The following is a 13,483-nucleotide window of genomic DNA, read 5'->3' on the forward strand; positions in this document are numbered from 1 at the left end:
CCGTAGATTGAGCCTAGTGCCTGTAACAAGTCTTTAGTCTGAGTACAGAGCTGCTAGCTGCACTTTACTTATGATGGCATGAGAAGGAAAAACTGATTGAAAATCAGTGCTCTGAAGACTCATGATGACACATGCTGTGAAGCTCCCCAGCCCTTCCCAGGTGACATCATGGCTAATAATACAGATGCAGATCGTCACACTGTCTCAGTGTGGCTGTCTCCCTGGGAAGGCTCTACCAGCCAACACACAGGCGGAGTAACGATTTTACACCCAGTCTAATGGATGTTTAGTCCAACCGTCACCATAACAGTTTGTGTTGCCAAAGCTATGAACAAAAGGAAACACCCACTTGAATAATGTGAAACAGCCCCACCATATTTGAAGTAGATAGCATTGTGATTAATATTGGTCATCGGAAACCTCCCTGCAGACTGGAATGTGCATTGAATCTTTCATCGTGCCGATACCCGACATTCCTTTTCACTTATTATGCCATGTAAATACTGCTATGGGAAATGCAGCGACAAAATGACACGATAAGAAATCACACTGGTTAAGGCTGGGTGATTTAACACCACAAAACAGCAAGTGAAATAAATTGCAAACAATCCACAAATACGGATGGAAATATTACTTTTATTTATAAAATATATATATTAAGACTTTTTACTGTGCAAATGGGAGTAAGCGCTGAATAGAACACACATGTTAAAACATGTTATTTCATCCCAGAGAACAGGTTTTTTTAAACCACTGCCCACATTAAAAAAGTGAAAATATGCATCTGCATTATGCTGACATTTACCTTGATTCATTTCAATCTTCAAACATAGAAGAAAGACAATAAAATATCTTATGATAGCACATGTATCCACATTACCTCAGCACTTATTAAGTAGCAGGATGAAATGCAAATGTCAAAGCAAGACTTAATGTCAAAACCCTAACCTTACAGATGAGTTTGATTATTAAAACAGCTATACAGATGTATATTCCTCACTAATGCCATGCAACTGTCAGAACTATAAATGTTGAACAATGCTAATTTCCTATCCACACAAAGCAGCCCTGCAGCCATATACAATGCTCTGTACATACTTTCAAACGTAATTAAACCTCTGCTGATAATATCATGCTTGTAACATAACAGCTAACACCATAAATCATGCAGGCAACCAGCTGTCCCGTATGACATTGAGTAAACAAGCAAACAAGGTCACTGTACATTACAGATTACTGCCAATCTTTCTTCTCGTGGAGGTATTTCCTTCTTCATCATCATAAAAGTACAGGACCACAGAGACAGTTGTTGTTCTGCTTTCACAATTCTGTCTCCTTTTCTTCGCCCTCACCTGTTTCTAAGTAATATTCATCATCTGTTGTCGTGTCTGAGCTGCTGTCGGTGGACTCGTCAAAGGTGCTAAGGCTGGACACATAACTTCTGGAGGGTAAATGCCCTCTGGAGGACTGGGTGTCCACTGAATGTGGTGCTACGGGCGAGCTTGAAAAGGGAGGGGACGAAATGCTGGGAGGTGTGGACATTCGTCTGGATACTGGCGACAGGGGAGGTGTTGGAGGAGGTGTTGGGGGACCGTCTGTATCCCATCCAAAGTGAAAAGTGTTCATGTTAGGGCTCCAAAGATGGGCTGGTTTTGAGGCTATGGTAGTTCCAGGTTGAGAAAGAGACACATCTGAGCTCCAGTTTGCCAATCGCCTGGTCAATGATCGGGGAAGAGACTTTGATCTCATTTTACCAGGGTCAGTGGAGAAATATGACCCACAGCATTCACCTGGGTGCTGGCAATCATATTCTGCGTTCCAATCAGGTGGGAAAGACCACTGATCCAAGTCCTTGGCATTACCTCCGCAAGTCAAGCATGATTTTGAGAGATCACCCACACTCATGTATCTGGATCCAGTGGAGATGCGTCCAGGCCCTGAGGGTCGACTGGAGAGTACTGAGCTCACAGAGAATGACCTCCCAGGCTCAATGCCATACTTTAAGTCTGCATAGGAGGATGCAAAGTGCTCATTGTCCTGTCCTGGACCTGCACTTGGAGGACCAGTGGATGCACGGCTTCTTCTTGAACCCCCCAGGCTGATTCCCTCTCCTGGCTCACATGGTGAGGAGGGTTCCCTGCGACGCTGCGGCTTTGGACTGTAGAAGACGTTGTCATCTGTTACATCAGGTGAGGAAAATTGTGAGAGAGGGCTAATAGAGGAGAAGGGAGAGAAGGGGCTCCTGGAGCTCGATGTGGACTTCCTTAACTGAGTAGGATAACTACCCGATGGGTTAGGGCTCCTACCAGGACTGGGATCTCTGCATATGCTTAACTGGTTTGTGGGTTTATGATCTGTAATGTTGTCAAACTGGTGCATTGTTGGGCTATGGGGTGTGATGTGAACTTGGGTTATACTTTCAGACTTGTGTCCTGCACAAACATTTTGCTCCTCTTGGTCAGTTTCTGACGCTGATTTTTCGAACCAAATGGAGAACTTATCTCCTGCCCTTGTGTTACCAACAGTTGGGAGTGGTATGATAGTGTATCTGTTTTGTCTCTTCGTATCCTCTGTTACCTGGTCCCCGTCCATAATCACCACCCCCCCCTCCTGCACTCTCTCCTCTAGCTTTTTGGCACAGTCGGCAGTGACATCACCGACATTGTTGATGTCACTTAATCCACTAACAGAAGGTGTTTGGGAAACCCGTTTCCATTTCCTTGGAAATGATGGATCATCATCCGAACGTCTGGTGCTGAATGTTTGTCTCAGTTTGTTAATGACCTGGTCCATTTTGTTGTTAGTCTTGTTAGACCTCTCTGAGTCTGACCTCACTAAACTGGAGTTTGGTGTGCTGACACTTTTCTTCAGTGCAAACCGGTTTCTCTTTGGACTTTGTTCATTGCTGCTCTCCACTGAAAAAAGTGTGCTTTTACCAAGCACACTCTCCTTTGATCCTCTGCTGCAGCTTGCCTCGCACTGGGACTGACTGTCTGCTGAGCTGCCACCACTGGAGCTCTGATCTGAATGACTATGTGGTTCACTTGACGCTTCCTTACTCTTCAGTCTGTGAGGTTGTTGACTTAACTTGGTCTCCACAGAACCTGTGTTTGCCGTATGTTGCACAGGTTTGGGTGTGGTGTTCTTTGGGGCAGTTGTGACTGTATTTACTTTTGATTTAATGCTGTAAACCAGTGTTTCAGTTACACATGCTGAAGAGGGGTTGTGTGCCTTAACACCCTGCAAACACTGTGAGCTGATTTGAACTCTGTTGTCGATTAGTAATATCTGGCCATTCTGGGGATCTTGGTTACTATTGTTGCTGTGATTGTTGATTTGATAAGTGTCTGAAACCTCACATTTGATACTTTCTTGTATAGCAACTTTGTTTTGGAAGGGCAAAGACAATGTCTGGGGTGGGTTGATATGCAACAGAGGGGGTTTGGATGTGGGTATAGTCATGGCTGAACTGGGGTCAGCATTTAAGGAAAGTGGAGTATAAACTGACTGAGAGGCTTGTTGGAAGAGGGGTGATCTGGGTGTTATAGTCTTTGGTTCTCCCTGTGTTGACCTGCTGGATTTAAGAGTGGAGTAAGGTGGAGAGCTATAACGAAGCTTATAACCACTTGAAAAGTCAGGAGTGAGGGAAAGAGGAGCAGAGGAATGGCACTGAACTGTGTCAGACTCCATCGATGGTGTCCTCTCCTGCCCAGTTGTGGTTAAGTCCTGTCTAACCTGGTCAGAGATACGAGAGCACAGAGCAGATGTACTTGTAGTTGGACTGCCTGATCTGAGAAAGGAGAAAATGGATGGAGATCTAACACTTCGGGGGGACATGGAGGGAGATGGAGGACTTGTTGGGACTCCAGACGGCTCTGGCTTCTCATCTGTGATGGACTCAGAACACTGCAAATCTACAGAGTCCTCCCAAGTTACTCGTCTTACTCTCTTTCCTTCTACCCGGCGTGATTTATTTTGGTCTCTTTCTGGGCTGCTTGAAAATCTCATCCCTTCCTTAGGACTGGGAGTTTCTAAGAAGCTGGGGCTGGTAATGATTGGAGTCGCAGGGGGGGTTAGGAGAGAGGAGAGGTTGATAGTGGTGGGAGAAGATGTAATAGTAAGAGCAGCCGGAGGAGTAAAAAGGGAAGGGCTTGGGGCAGCTGTGGCTACAGGATGGATCCCAATGCTAGAGGAGGGGACAGATGCAGTGGATACAGGGTTGTAGTTTGTTTTAGAGGAAGCACCGACTGTTGAAATAAGGCAGGACACTGTTTTAGGCTGGATATGCTTGGGAATTGAGGCATAGCTTCTTTCAAATCCAAGAAGTGTGGCATTGGCTGTGTTGGTGAATTTGGATGTTTGGGAAGAGCCAGTGGTTGATGACGTGTGAACATTGGTCTGAGAAGAAACTGTGTCAAAATGACAGGAAGAACTAGTTTTGGTGTTTGGGGTTAGTGGAGGACCGGATGTAGTTTGAGAAGTAGGAGCTTGACTTTTGAGAGAGACGGTGTTAGAAAGAGATTGTTGGGTAAACTTTTCGGAGTCCTTGCTGTGAGGAGTTGCGAGGTTGCTGTTTGTTTTGGATGAGCAATGATCATTATTGTATTTGCTGCTGCTCTCTGTAGGTGTATCTGAGCTCTTGAGATTTGGGAAAGTAGGAGGTAATTCAGTTACATTAGCTATAAATGAACTATTACTTACAGCACCCTTACTGAGATCCTTAGAGTGACTCAGTGTTGTTTGTGCTGTAGCTCTGCAAATTTTAGACCTTGACAAAATGTCAGGTAAATTGAGAGGCTTTTGTGGTTCTTTGTTGTTTAAACAGGAACCATACTGCAGTTTCAATAGCCTGTCAGATTTGTGCTCAGGTGAATCCTTGGCATTTCTTTGTTTAAGGTTGTGAGTTCCTCCCTGTGACTCCATGTTACCTTTGCAAACTGACTCTGTTGTTTGGTTTTTGTCTCTGTTATTGTTGATTTGACTACTAAATCTTTTGCTGTCAGTTGGACCTGGCAAGGCTAAGGCACTGCTATCATTACAGGGTGGAGCTAAGGGTGTGTTCAGCTGGTCTTTGATGTTAGTTGTATCACTGGGTGGTAGAGGGGAACTACCTTCCTGGGTAACTTGTTTCCACCAGGAAGTGGATGTCAGTGTGGTCCTTCTAGGAAGGGGGTGGGGTTTTAGGAGGGCAGAGTGATCATATGGGGAATGTCTTGGTGAGGGGATTAAGCTCTTTGGGAATTGGTTTGTATTTTTGTTTGAATCCCTGCAGCTTTGTTGCCTTGCTGATGGGACTCTGCTCAGAAATGCCTGTTTGGAACATGTTGGAGGCTGTCGGGTGAAGGGTGTGTCTTTGTTTATAGGGGAAGTTGAAAAGAAGCGTGATCCAGATGTGTTCATTTCTCTGTAGTTGCAGGAAGATGGGGAAAGGATAGGCCCGGTTTCAGATGTCCTATAAGAAATGGACGATGGAGAGAGGACAGACTTTGACCGCTCTTGCTCACTATTATTGAGAAAGGTTTGAGAGAGGTGTGTTGTGAGCAAGTTTCCTTCTTGATCACTTGGTGCAGGGTTTTCATCAGAGAAGGTGGAAGCTGCATTAGAGCTCCTGCCACTAGAGTTGATTTTTCTTAAAGACAGAAGCATACTGCTGGTTGTTGGTTTAGAGCTTGGAGTTGAAAGTGCTCCTTGATGCATAGTTTTTGAATTTCTCTTTAGTTCATCTGGGTGATGGGACAGGGGCGATAGCAGAGGTGCATTTGTGGCTACAGGGCTTAAAGCACCTATATCTAGTTTCCTGTTGTCCATCCTTCCAGATGTTACATCCAGAGAGACTGTCTGAATCATTTTCCTCTTAGATTCAAATTCCACTCTTGCAGGATCACTCCTTGTTGTCCAGTCCTCTGTATTCCTCCTGGTTCCCAGAAACGGGGCTCTTACTTGGGGTTGCGATCCACCTGTAAACACCCTCATTGCACCATGTTGGTTTTTAGTGTCCTCATGAGCAGGGTTTGCTGCAGTGCTTGATACATCTTGTAAATTCCCCTGGGATTCTGAATTTCCAGTTCCCTCAATTCTTTTGGTCCGTCGTAGTCGGCCACTCCAGTGTGGAGCAAGAACCGTTACCATGGTGGAAGACAGCATGGTTGCAGCAGGGTTGGCTAGTTCAAGATTCCTTTGGTTCTCAAACTTTTTATGGTCCTTTATGTCTTCCTCTACTGGTCCAGAGCCAGTACTTTTTGGTTGAGCCCGACACGGAAGTATGTGCAAGCCATTATACTCATGTGGTCCAAAGTCATCATTTGACAAAGTGTGATTTACACTCAAGTGCCTGGTAGTCTCCAGTTCATTGCAACCATTTGAGATAACTTCCTCTTCCTTTGTGTCAAGAAATGGTATTGTCCGTGGTAATGGGCAGTCACTGGCTGTCTCTGCAGGGGGGTCTGGTGGTGGTGTTTGTCTGTTAACCTGTTAAAAGAAAAAAACTTACTGCATGTAACAGATGTCGCATACTAAATACAATTTTACCAAACACAAATTATATTTATTTAATGTTGAAATTATATTAAAATCGCTTTTAATTTTTTTCCCCCATTATTAAATTATTTTATAATAATCATCCCAGAAACGTTTTTTGTTTTTCAAATATGCCTAGCTCAATTATTTAAGCCTAACTCGTCATATGTAAACTTCAGCTCATCATATCATACCAATGCAAACTCTGTGCTCATGCTATCTGGCTTTCACAGTAAATATGCTATCAGAACTAATGTGCTGGCAAAGAAGCCATAGCTTCGCTTAAGCTTCTGTCCTCATGGTGTAGATATTAAGAGATTCAGGCCTTGGCAAACAGGTTATTTTGAAAGACATTGGAGATTTCAAAGGACACATACACAATGCACACCACACCCTGTCCCTTCTAACTCAAAATAATTACCAATCTCACTTGTTTTCAATGTGCAATGTCACCAATTATGTTGCTATGTTTTATGTTAACTTGTTGCCTTAAACTAAGTATCTCAAGTATTGATTTATTTGGAATATTTTGGATTGACTGAGATTCAAATTTACAATTAAACACAATTAACATTGTAAACCTGTTAACATTATGATGTATTGTGGATGATCTTTACCTGACAGCAGCTGTCCTCAGTCTCACGCTTCTGTGGTTCAGTGAAACTGTCAAAACAGCAGAGAGAGCAGACATGAAAATCCATTGGGCACATTAGTCAGGAAAACACCCGTCACTTAACTGTAGACTGGACATGACGTACAGTTCACACAGCTTGTTACGTTTACCCAGCATATTAACTTTAGTTTATAGACTGTATTTGTCTTACAATAAAAGTGCTGCACACGTATGATTTACAATTGTTATTGTATGTGTTATGCACATTAAAACTGAACGTAATGATGAATAAGTTTGACAAGGCAGTTTATCGTCTAGGTGACAAATTTTGAGTTTTGTTCATCATTTAAGTTGCAGGAACTAAGTTGTGCGTTTACTTTAAATATACTCTGTGTTATGCAATGGGCACTTTTCTTGTTTGCAAGCCATAAAAGAAGCCGGCAGACAGAAACCTTTGTAAAATCTTGACCTTTGGTATTGTGAATTGCACAATGTTTGAGATTGAGTGAACTTGGTTTATTGTGGGAAAAAAATGGTAGAGGTTTCACAAAGACTTCAACCATCTAAGAGGATTGTGGAAATGATAATAAGGGTGAGACAATTAACAGTCACGGTCTTCCTGTGCTCTGCTGTAAAGTTTATCGTGTGAAACATTTAAGGAATTACACGTCTCACATTTGCCACAGCAATGCTGATCAGCAGGTCGGTCAGCATTCCTCTGTCTCTCCCTACTAAACCGTTTTCTCACTGTCGCATGTGCACTTACACACACACACACACACACACACACACACACACACACACACACACACACACACACACACACACACACACACACACACACACACACACCTCACAACCGTTTATGAAAGTACTTACAAGATGCTTTGATATGGGACATGGCAGCATATGGATCATACATGTGTGTACTGCACATTCACAAACACAGATTCTATATAAGGTAATGTTAGATGGCATGAATAGACGGGTGGCTCGCAGACAGCTGAAGAGGCGTGTCTCCTCTTGAACCAATAAAGCCAGTTGAATCAATTACATTTATTGACTATTGAAATCTCACCCTGCATCACACATTGGCATGCAGATAAGTTCAAGGGAAAGTTCACAGCACACCTTTCCAACCACACTCAATGTCAAAAGCAGTTTTTGTATCATGTCGGATTGACTGAAGGGACAAGTTCAACATTTCCCCAGAATACCCAAGCAGCGGATCTTATCCAAATTCACCTTTAATTCTCTTTGTGACGCATTCACTATGTAGACGTATGGTCAGGCTTCCTGAAAGGGAGCTAAGAGCTTCTTATCTTTATACTCTGGAGTCACTGGAGCACATGTCTCTCAGGTGGGGGGGGGGTAACTTAGTTAAGGTCACTTCCTTGTCTATACAAGGAGCTGACCCTTACAGATAGCGTGTCAGAAGCTGCAGTATGAAGACAGGGTTGACTGATTCAGTTATTGTTTGACCTAATGTTGGAAAATCTGATAACGACAAGCGTTAGTGGCCCATGTTCCTACTCAACGTCTCAATAACAGTTCCTGGGACACTGGTCTGAACAGTTTACCGATGAAAGGCACGAGTCATCAATACTAACAGGTGGAGAACAAATGCGTCATGTTATTGACAAGTCAGAGCAGCAATGATGTACAGAAAGATATCAACTTGATGAGGTTCGAAAATAACAGCAGAGACAGCTTCCAGTCCTGTTCAATTCAATTTTTGAATTTCAATTTAATTTGTATAGCGCCAGATCACAACATACGTTTACATAGTGAGCTCGAGACCTCACAATATTACAGAGAAACCCAACAGTTCCCACAATGAGCAAGCTCTTGGTGACCGCTGAGAAAAAACCCCTCCCTTTTAACAGGAAGAAATTTCTTGCAGAACCGGACTCAGTTGTTGGCGGCCATCTGTCGCTAACAGCAGAACAAACTACGAGTTACATCGTCTACTGGCCTGCATCCTGTCACATCATAATCAAAATTTAACACAAAACTCACTTTGTTAATAAAATAATAGACAGACAGACCGTACTCTGTTAGTACCTGGAAAACAATGCATTAAGCTAGTGATGTGTCTTTTCCTGGCTTACCTGCGTGGATAGGAGTCAGGTTTCGGCTTGAGTTCCACCTCTGGTTTGTCAAAGCTTAGAGTCTTGGAAAATTTTATGAGGAGAGAGGTGGTGAATCTGGGGCCACAGGGCTTCTGGAAGTGGACCTCTGAACCAGTACACGGAGCAGCCTCCTGCGCTCTTGTTCTGTCCGCCCCGAGTTTTAGTGCTGCAATAGAATCAGAACAGCTGATTAACTGCTGCACATTGAAATATAAATTCTTGTGTGTGTGTGTGTGTGTGTGTTCGTTCCACCTCTGTGTGGTCCCTCCTGTCTGGTGGCTGATAGGTGATTGTCCTGGCCCATTGGGGTTTCATCACAGTTATGAACATCCGGCTGCAACCTCTCATCAAATGTTTCATCCTGCTGTGGTCTAACAAAACACAGAAAGTTTAATTAATCATTTCAGCTTGTTACTCATGTACAAATGCTAAAGATTTACTGGACTTGCTGGATGATACCGCCAGACACTGTGCAGCCCCACTGAAGCTGCTGGGGGAGGAAGGCATTTCAGCTGTGGGTAAGATCGAGCCGGATTTACGGTCAAGGTATATACGACGTATGTCTTTTTATTCATAGCTGATTATGTAATCTGGCGTTTATTGCTTTTCGCCACAGTGACAATATCTACCTGCATCTGAAATCTGAAGGTTAAAACACCAGCAGTGATTGTTACTGTGGTCACCACATGGTCGCCTTTGCTCGTCTTCACATTTCTGAAAACGTAAGTTGGTTTAGGCGCAACCTCCAGTGCATTTTCTGCACCTAGTTACACTGTAACCTCTTCATGCACAAAGAATTTATTGACAATAATTATTGTATTGTATTAAACAGTTTAATAAGTGAAACTATATTACTAGTTGTAAAATGTCACCACCCTTTTTGCAGTTGTATAATGTATTTTGGTAGTTTTATCTGTGAGTGTATAAAAGTAATAAAGACTTGAGTGGAAAAAACTACTTGTCCCACGAATTTTTAAACCTTTTTTGCATCACACTGAATGACTGTGTGCTGTAATTTCACTGGTGCAGGCAGAAAACTAAGGTGGAATGAAAATCAGACGAACATGAATTTTATCACTTCAGCAGCGGACTAGATAAGATGTGGTTACATAATATTTCGACTCTGCTCATACCACACTTTCCCTTACGACCACAGCGCTAACGCTCCCACTCAAACATGCATATTCACATTTACTGCCTCTGCCCAACGCCGAACCCACGCTGAGCCAACTGCCAAACACGAGGAGGACACAGAGCAAAGATGAGGCGGCTATCGAAAATACCAACACGTACGACTCCCTGCAACCTTTGTCCGACAAACAAAACGAATTAAATGACGGCAAGTATCTGTCAAATGACTACTCACGGTCACTTTCAGGTGTGGATACAAATCGGAACAAGGATCCAGGGGCCTGGAGGTGACATGGATGCAGCAAACATCCATGTATCCTGCACGGCTTTGTGCAATCACAGTGTTGTATTTCTACTCACGGTCACTTTCAGGTGTGGATACAAATCGGAACAAGGATCCAGGGGCCTGGAGGTGACATGGATGCAGCAAACATCCATGTATCCTGCACGGCTTTGTGCAATCACAGTGTTGTATTTTTAATTTTTTCCTTTTGAACCTTTCACAATAACAGGGGCCATCACACCCAGTTCTGCCTCTCCATATCTACCTTGCCCTCTGGGGATGACTCCCTGGCCCCATTGGGGCATAGTATCAGTGATGCTGTTATAAAAGCAAAACATGATGCGACATGAAAAAGAAGCAGGGAGAGTTATGATGGAGGGAGGGAGGAAGTTTCTCAGCTGCTCTCTCGATGCCAAGGGCCGACACCTTCCATGTGGATCATTGAGTGTTTTTGATCCTGCCTCAGCCTGGGGCAACAGAAAAAAAGAAATCTTCAAACAGCTCTGCCATATTAGTCCTAGTAAGCATGTCAGTGACCATGTATGGATAATTCAACCAGAAAGAGAGGACAGGCCTGTGATAATGCAGAACAGGGACCTGCTGTTCAGATCATCATGATCACACTCACGTTTTGTCCCCCAATGGTACAGAGTCTGAAATCTGCCATCATGACTAATTATGGGATTAATTGAGCAGTCCAGGGCTCTGCCTATTAGACGGGCTTATGAAGTAACCCCGTCATCTTCTCTTTCAGCAGACTGGACCGGAGAGCAATTGCAATTTCCATCGTTGTGGATTCTTACAGTTCACTTATCACCGCAGAGGATGACGAAAATGAGTAAATATATCCAAATCTGACAAGTGGGAAACAGTGAAGTCTATTTTCTTTGTTGATGGTCTAGTCAATTAATCAACAGCTGTTTCAGCTTTAGATTTTCTATATAAAATAAGAATTTTTACTTTTTTTCAAATGACTGAGCAACTCCACCATCTTTCCTGTTACTGTTTAGATTCTACAGAAATACCTGTGGGATTATACTCTCAGATCTATTAACCAAAAGGTCCGGGAACGCTGCTGTGGTTCTACCAGAGCGAGTATGAATTCATTGCTGAGCAACAGTAATTGATTAACCAATCAGGTAAAAAAAAAAAAAAGTCCAACGTTCTCTTGTTCCAGCGTCTTTCCGAGTTTTAATCAAAGGTAATGTGTGCCAGCAAAAACAAAGCAGTGGTTAATCATCTTTCATATATTTTTTTATCACATTTTTCTCGGTTCTCTTGACAACTTTTACACTTTGAGTTATGATCTTAACATCTCATCGGACTCTTGGCGGTAAAGTTCTGCGGTGACCTCTGACCTCAGGTTGATAGAACATGCCATCAGTGCTACAGCCATGCGACACAAGCACTGTTTGTGTGTGTGTGTGTGTGTGTGAACTGTTTCGTTTTGATCCTCCGTGGGCCGATGAGTAATTGTTATGTTTGCGTTGTGCCCAGTTTGCCTGGCTGTCACACAAGTATGTTGGTGTATTCTTCACTGCAGGTCAGCCTGACTGTGTGTGTGTGTGTGTGTGTGTGTGTGCGCGCGCACATATCTGCCAGCTAACACTTGCATAACAAAAATAACAAAATATCCATGCCCGAGCTAGCAACCGTGGGTGTGTGCTCGAGCAACTGACAACACAAGCGCATGTAATGTTCCATCTAATGACCTTCTTCTTGAAATGCATCCAAAGACAAATTAATAACTTTGCAGAGTGAGACTTGTTCTGTTTGCTGCCACACCTTCCAGTGCCTGTCACACTTCCAGCGTGGCTGTTTGTCTCTGGGCCAATAGATCGATATCCAGCAATGAAGAGAGAGAGCAGAGGTGTGAAAGTGCAGGCCTGGGGCTGCGTGTACCAGCTCGCCTGTCAATCCACTGACGCTTACCGGCTCCAGACGATCAGTTAACCCTACGGCTGCAGGTCAACAGCGGGTTACTAACGATTAAAGGGCGAAAGGGAAGAAAACAAACCCCCCGCCGTCTCACCAAACTTTATTTGAAAAGAGTGGCACGTTTTGCGAAACTTTTAGAAGAAGCGGTGCCTGATAGAAGACACGGACATTTATGAGAAAACAGCACACGAAATGAGTTCACTGTTCACTCCGGGCGGCGCGGTGCCGCGTGACTGCGGTGCGTCAGCGCCGAATTGACCGAAGCAAAGCCGCGAATCACGTCCTCGTCCCCCGGTGACCGCGAGACACGCGCGCGCTTCCGGACGAGCACCGACGCACGGAATGTGCACATCCGTCGAAGGAGTTCGGCGCCGGGGGGTTCCTGTCTCTCTCCGGCTCGCGCCGCGGCCACAAGAAGAATCCGGGAAACAGTTTCTTTTAAAAAAAATAAATAAATATATATATATATATATAGCAGCAACATTTAACACGCGCGTAAAAGCCATCGCGGCAGTAGCTTTTGTAAGTACAATTATAAAGTGTTAGTTTACCTTGCAGTCGCGGTGCGCGCGGCTCGTCGTGTCCTGCGCGCGGGCGGAGCAGCTCTGCGCCGCTGCGCTCCTGCTGCGTCACTTGTTGACATCCTCCTCGAACCGGTTCCGTGACACTTCGCTTTTCACACCGACACGACTAGGCGTCGGGAAAAAAAAAATGCCTCAGCAGCACAGAGTGCGGCGGACGGCGAGTCAGTGTCCGGGGTGGAGGTTAAAGTTGAACTACCTGCAGTCGGACACAGGTGAGACCATTAAATCACCGCCGGCCGCGTCCCATTTCTCCACGTGCCCCACTCGGCCACATTCCCTTCTCCGG

General features: G+C 44.2%; 2 protein-coding genes across 3 annotated transcripts in view; one reads left to right on the forward strand and one right to left on the reverse strand.

Annotated features, from left to right (window-relative positions):
• Window positions 1-13,483, forward strand: part of LOC118291001 (receptor activity-modifying protein 3-like) — a 41,714-nt gene that overhangs the window by 3,132 nt on the left and 25,099 nt on the right. The gene's annotated exons all lie outside the window — the stretch shown is intronic.
• Window positions 617-13,401, reverse strand: zmp:0000000991 (mucin-5AC). Of its 2 annotated transcripts, XM_047329752.1 has the most exons (6): window positions 13,165-13,401; window positions 10,628-11,142; window positions 9,514-9,632; window positions 9,241-9,427; window positions 7,134-7,179; window positions 617-6,468 (listed from the first exon to the last, which is right to left on the reverse strand). In XM_047329752.1, the coding sequence occupies exons 3-6, from the start codon at window positions 9,563-9,565 to the stop codon at window positions 1,321-1,323; spliced, it is 5,433 nt and encodes a 1,810-aa protein (XP_047185708.1). In that variant the 5' UTR covers window positions 9,566-9,632; window positions 10,628-11,142; window positions 13,165-13,401; the 3' UTR covers window positions 617-1,320. The 2 variants fall into 2 exon arrangements, with proteins under 2 accessions (XP_047185708.1, XP_035474735.2); XM_035618842.2 differs by lacking the exon at window positions 10,628-11,142.

The sequence above is a fragment of the Scophthalmus maximus genome, chromosome 21 (assembly GCF_022379125.1).
Source record: "Scophthalmus maximus strain ysfricsl-2021 chromosome 21, ASM2237912v1, whole genome shotgun sequence".
Lineage (NCBI taxonomy): Eukaryota > Metazoa > Chordata > Actinopteri > Pleuronectiformes > Scophthalmidae > Scophthalmus > Scophthalmus maximus.

Bases quoted from the DNA above. Each gene is read 5' to 3' on its own strand.
- zmp:0000000991 (XM_035618842.2), bottom strand. From the start codon at position 13,256: ATGTCAACAAGTGACGCAGCAGGAGCGCAGCGGCGCAGAGCTGCTCCG. The intron at 9,428-9,513 runs GTGGAACGAACA...ATTCTATTGCAG, and splicing joins ACAGGAGGGACCACACAGAG to CACTAAAACTCGGGGCGGAC. The intron at 7,180-9,240 runs GTAAGCCAGGAA...CTGTTTTGACAG, and splicing joins CCTGACTCCTATCCACGCAG to TTTCACTGAACCACAGAAGC.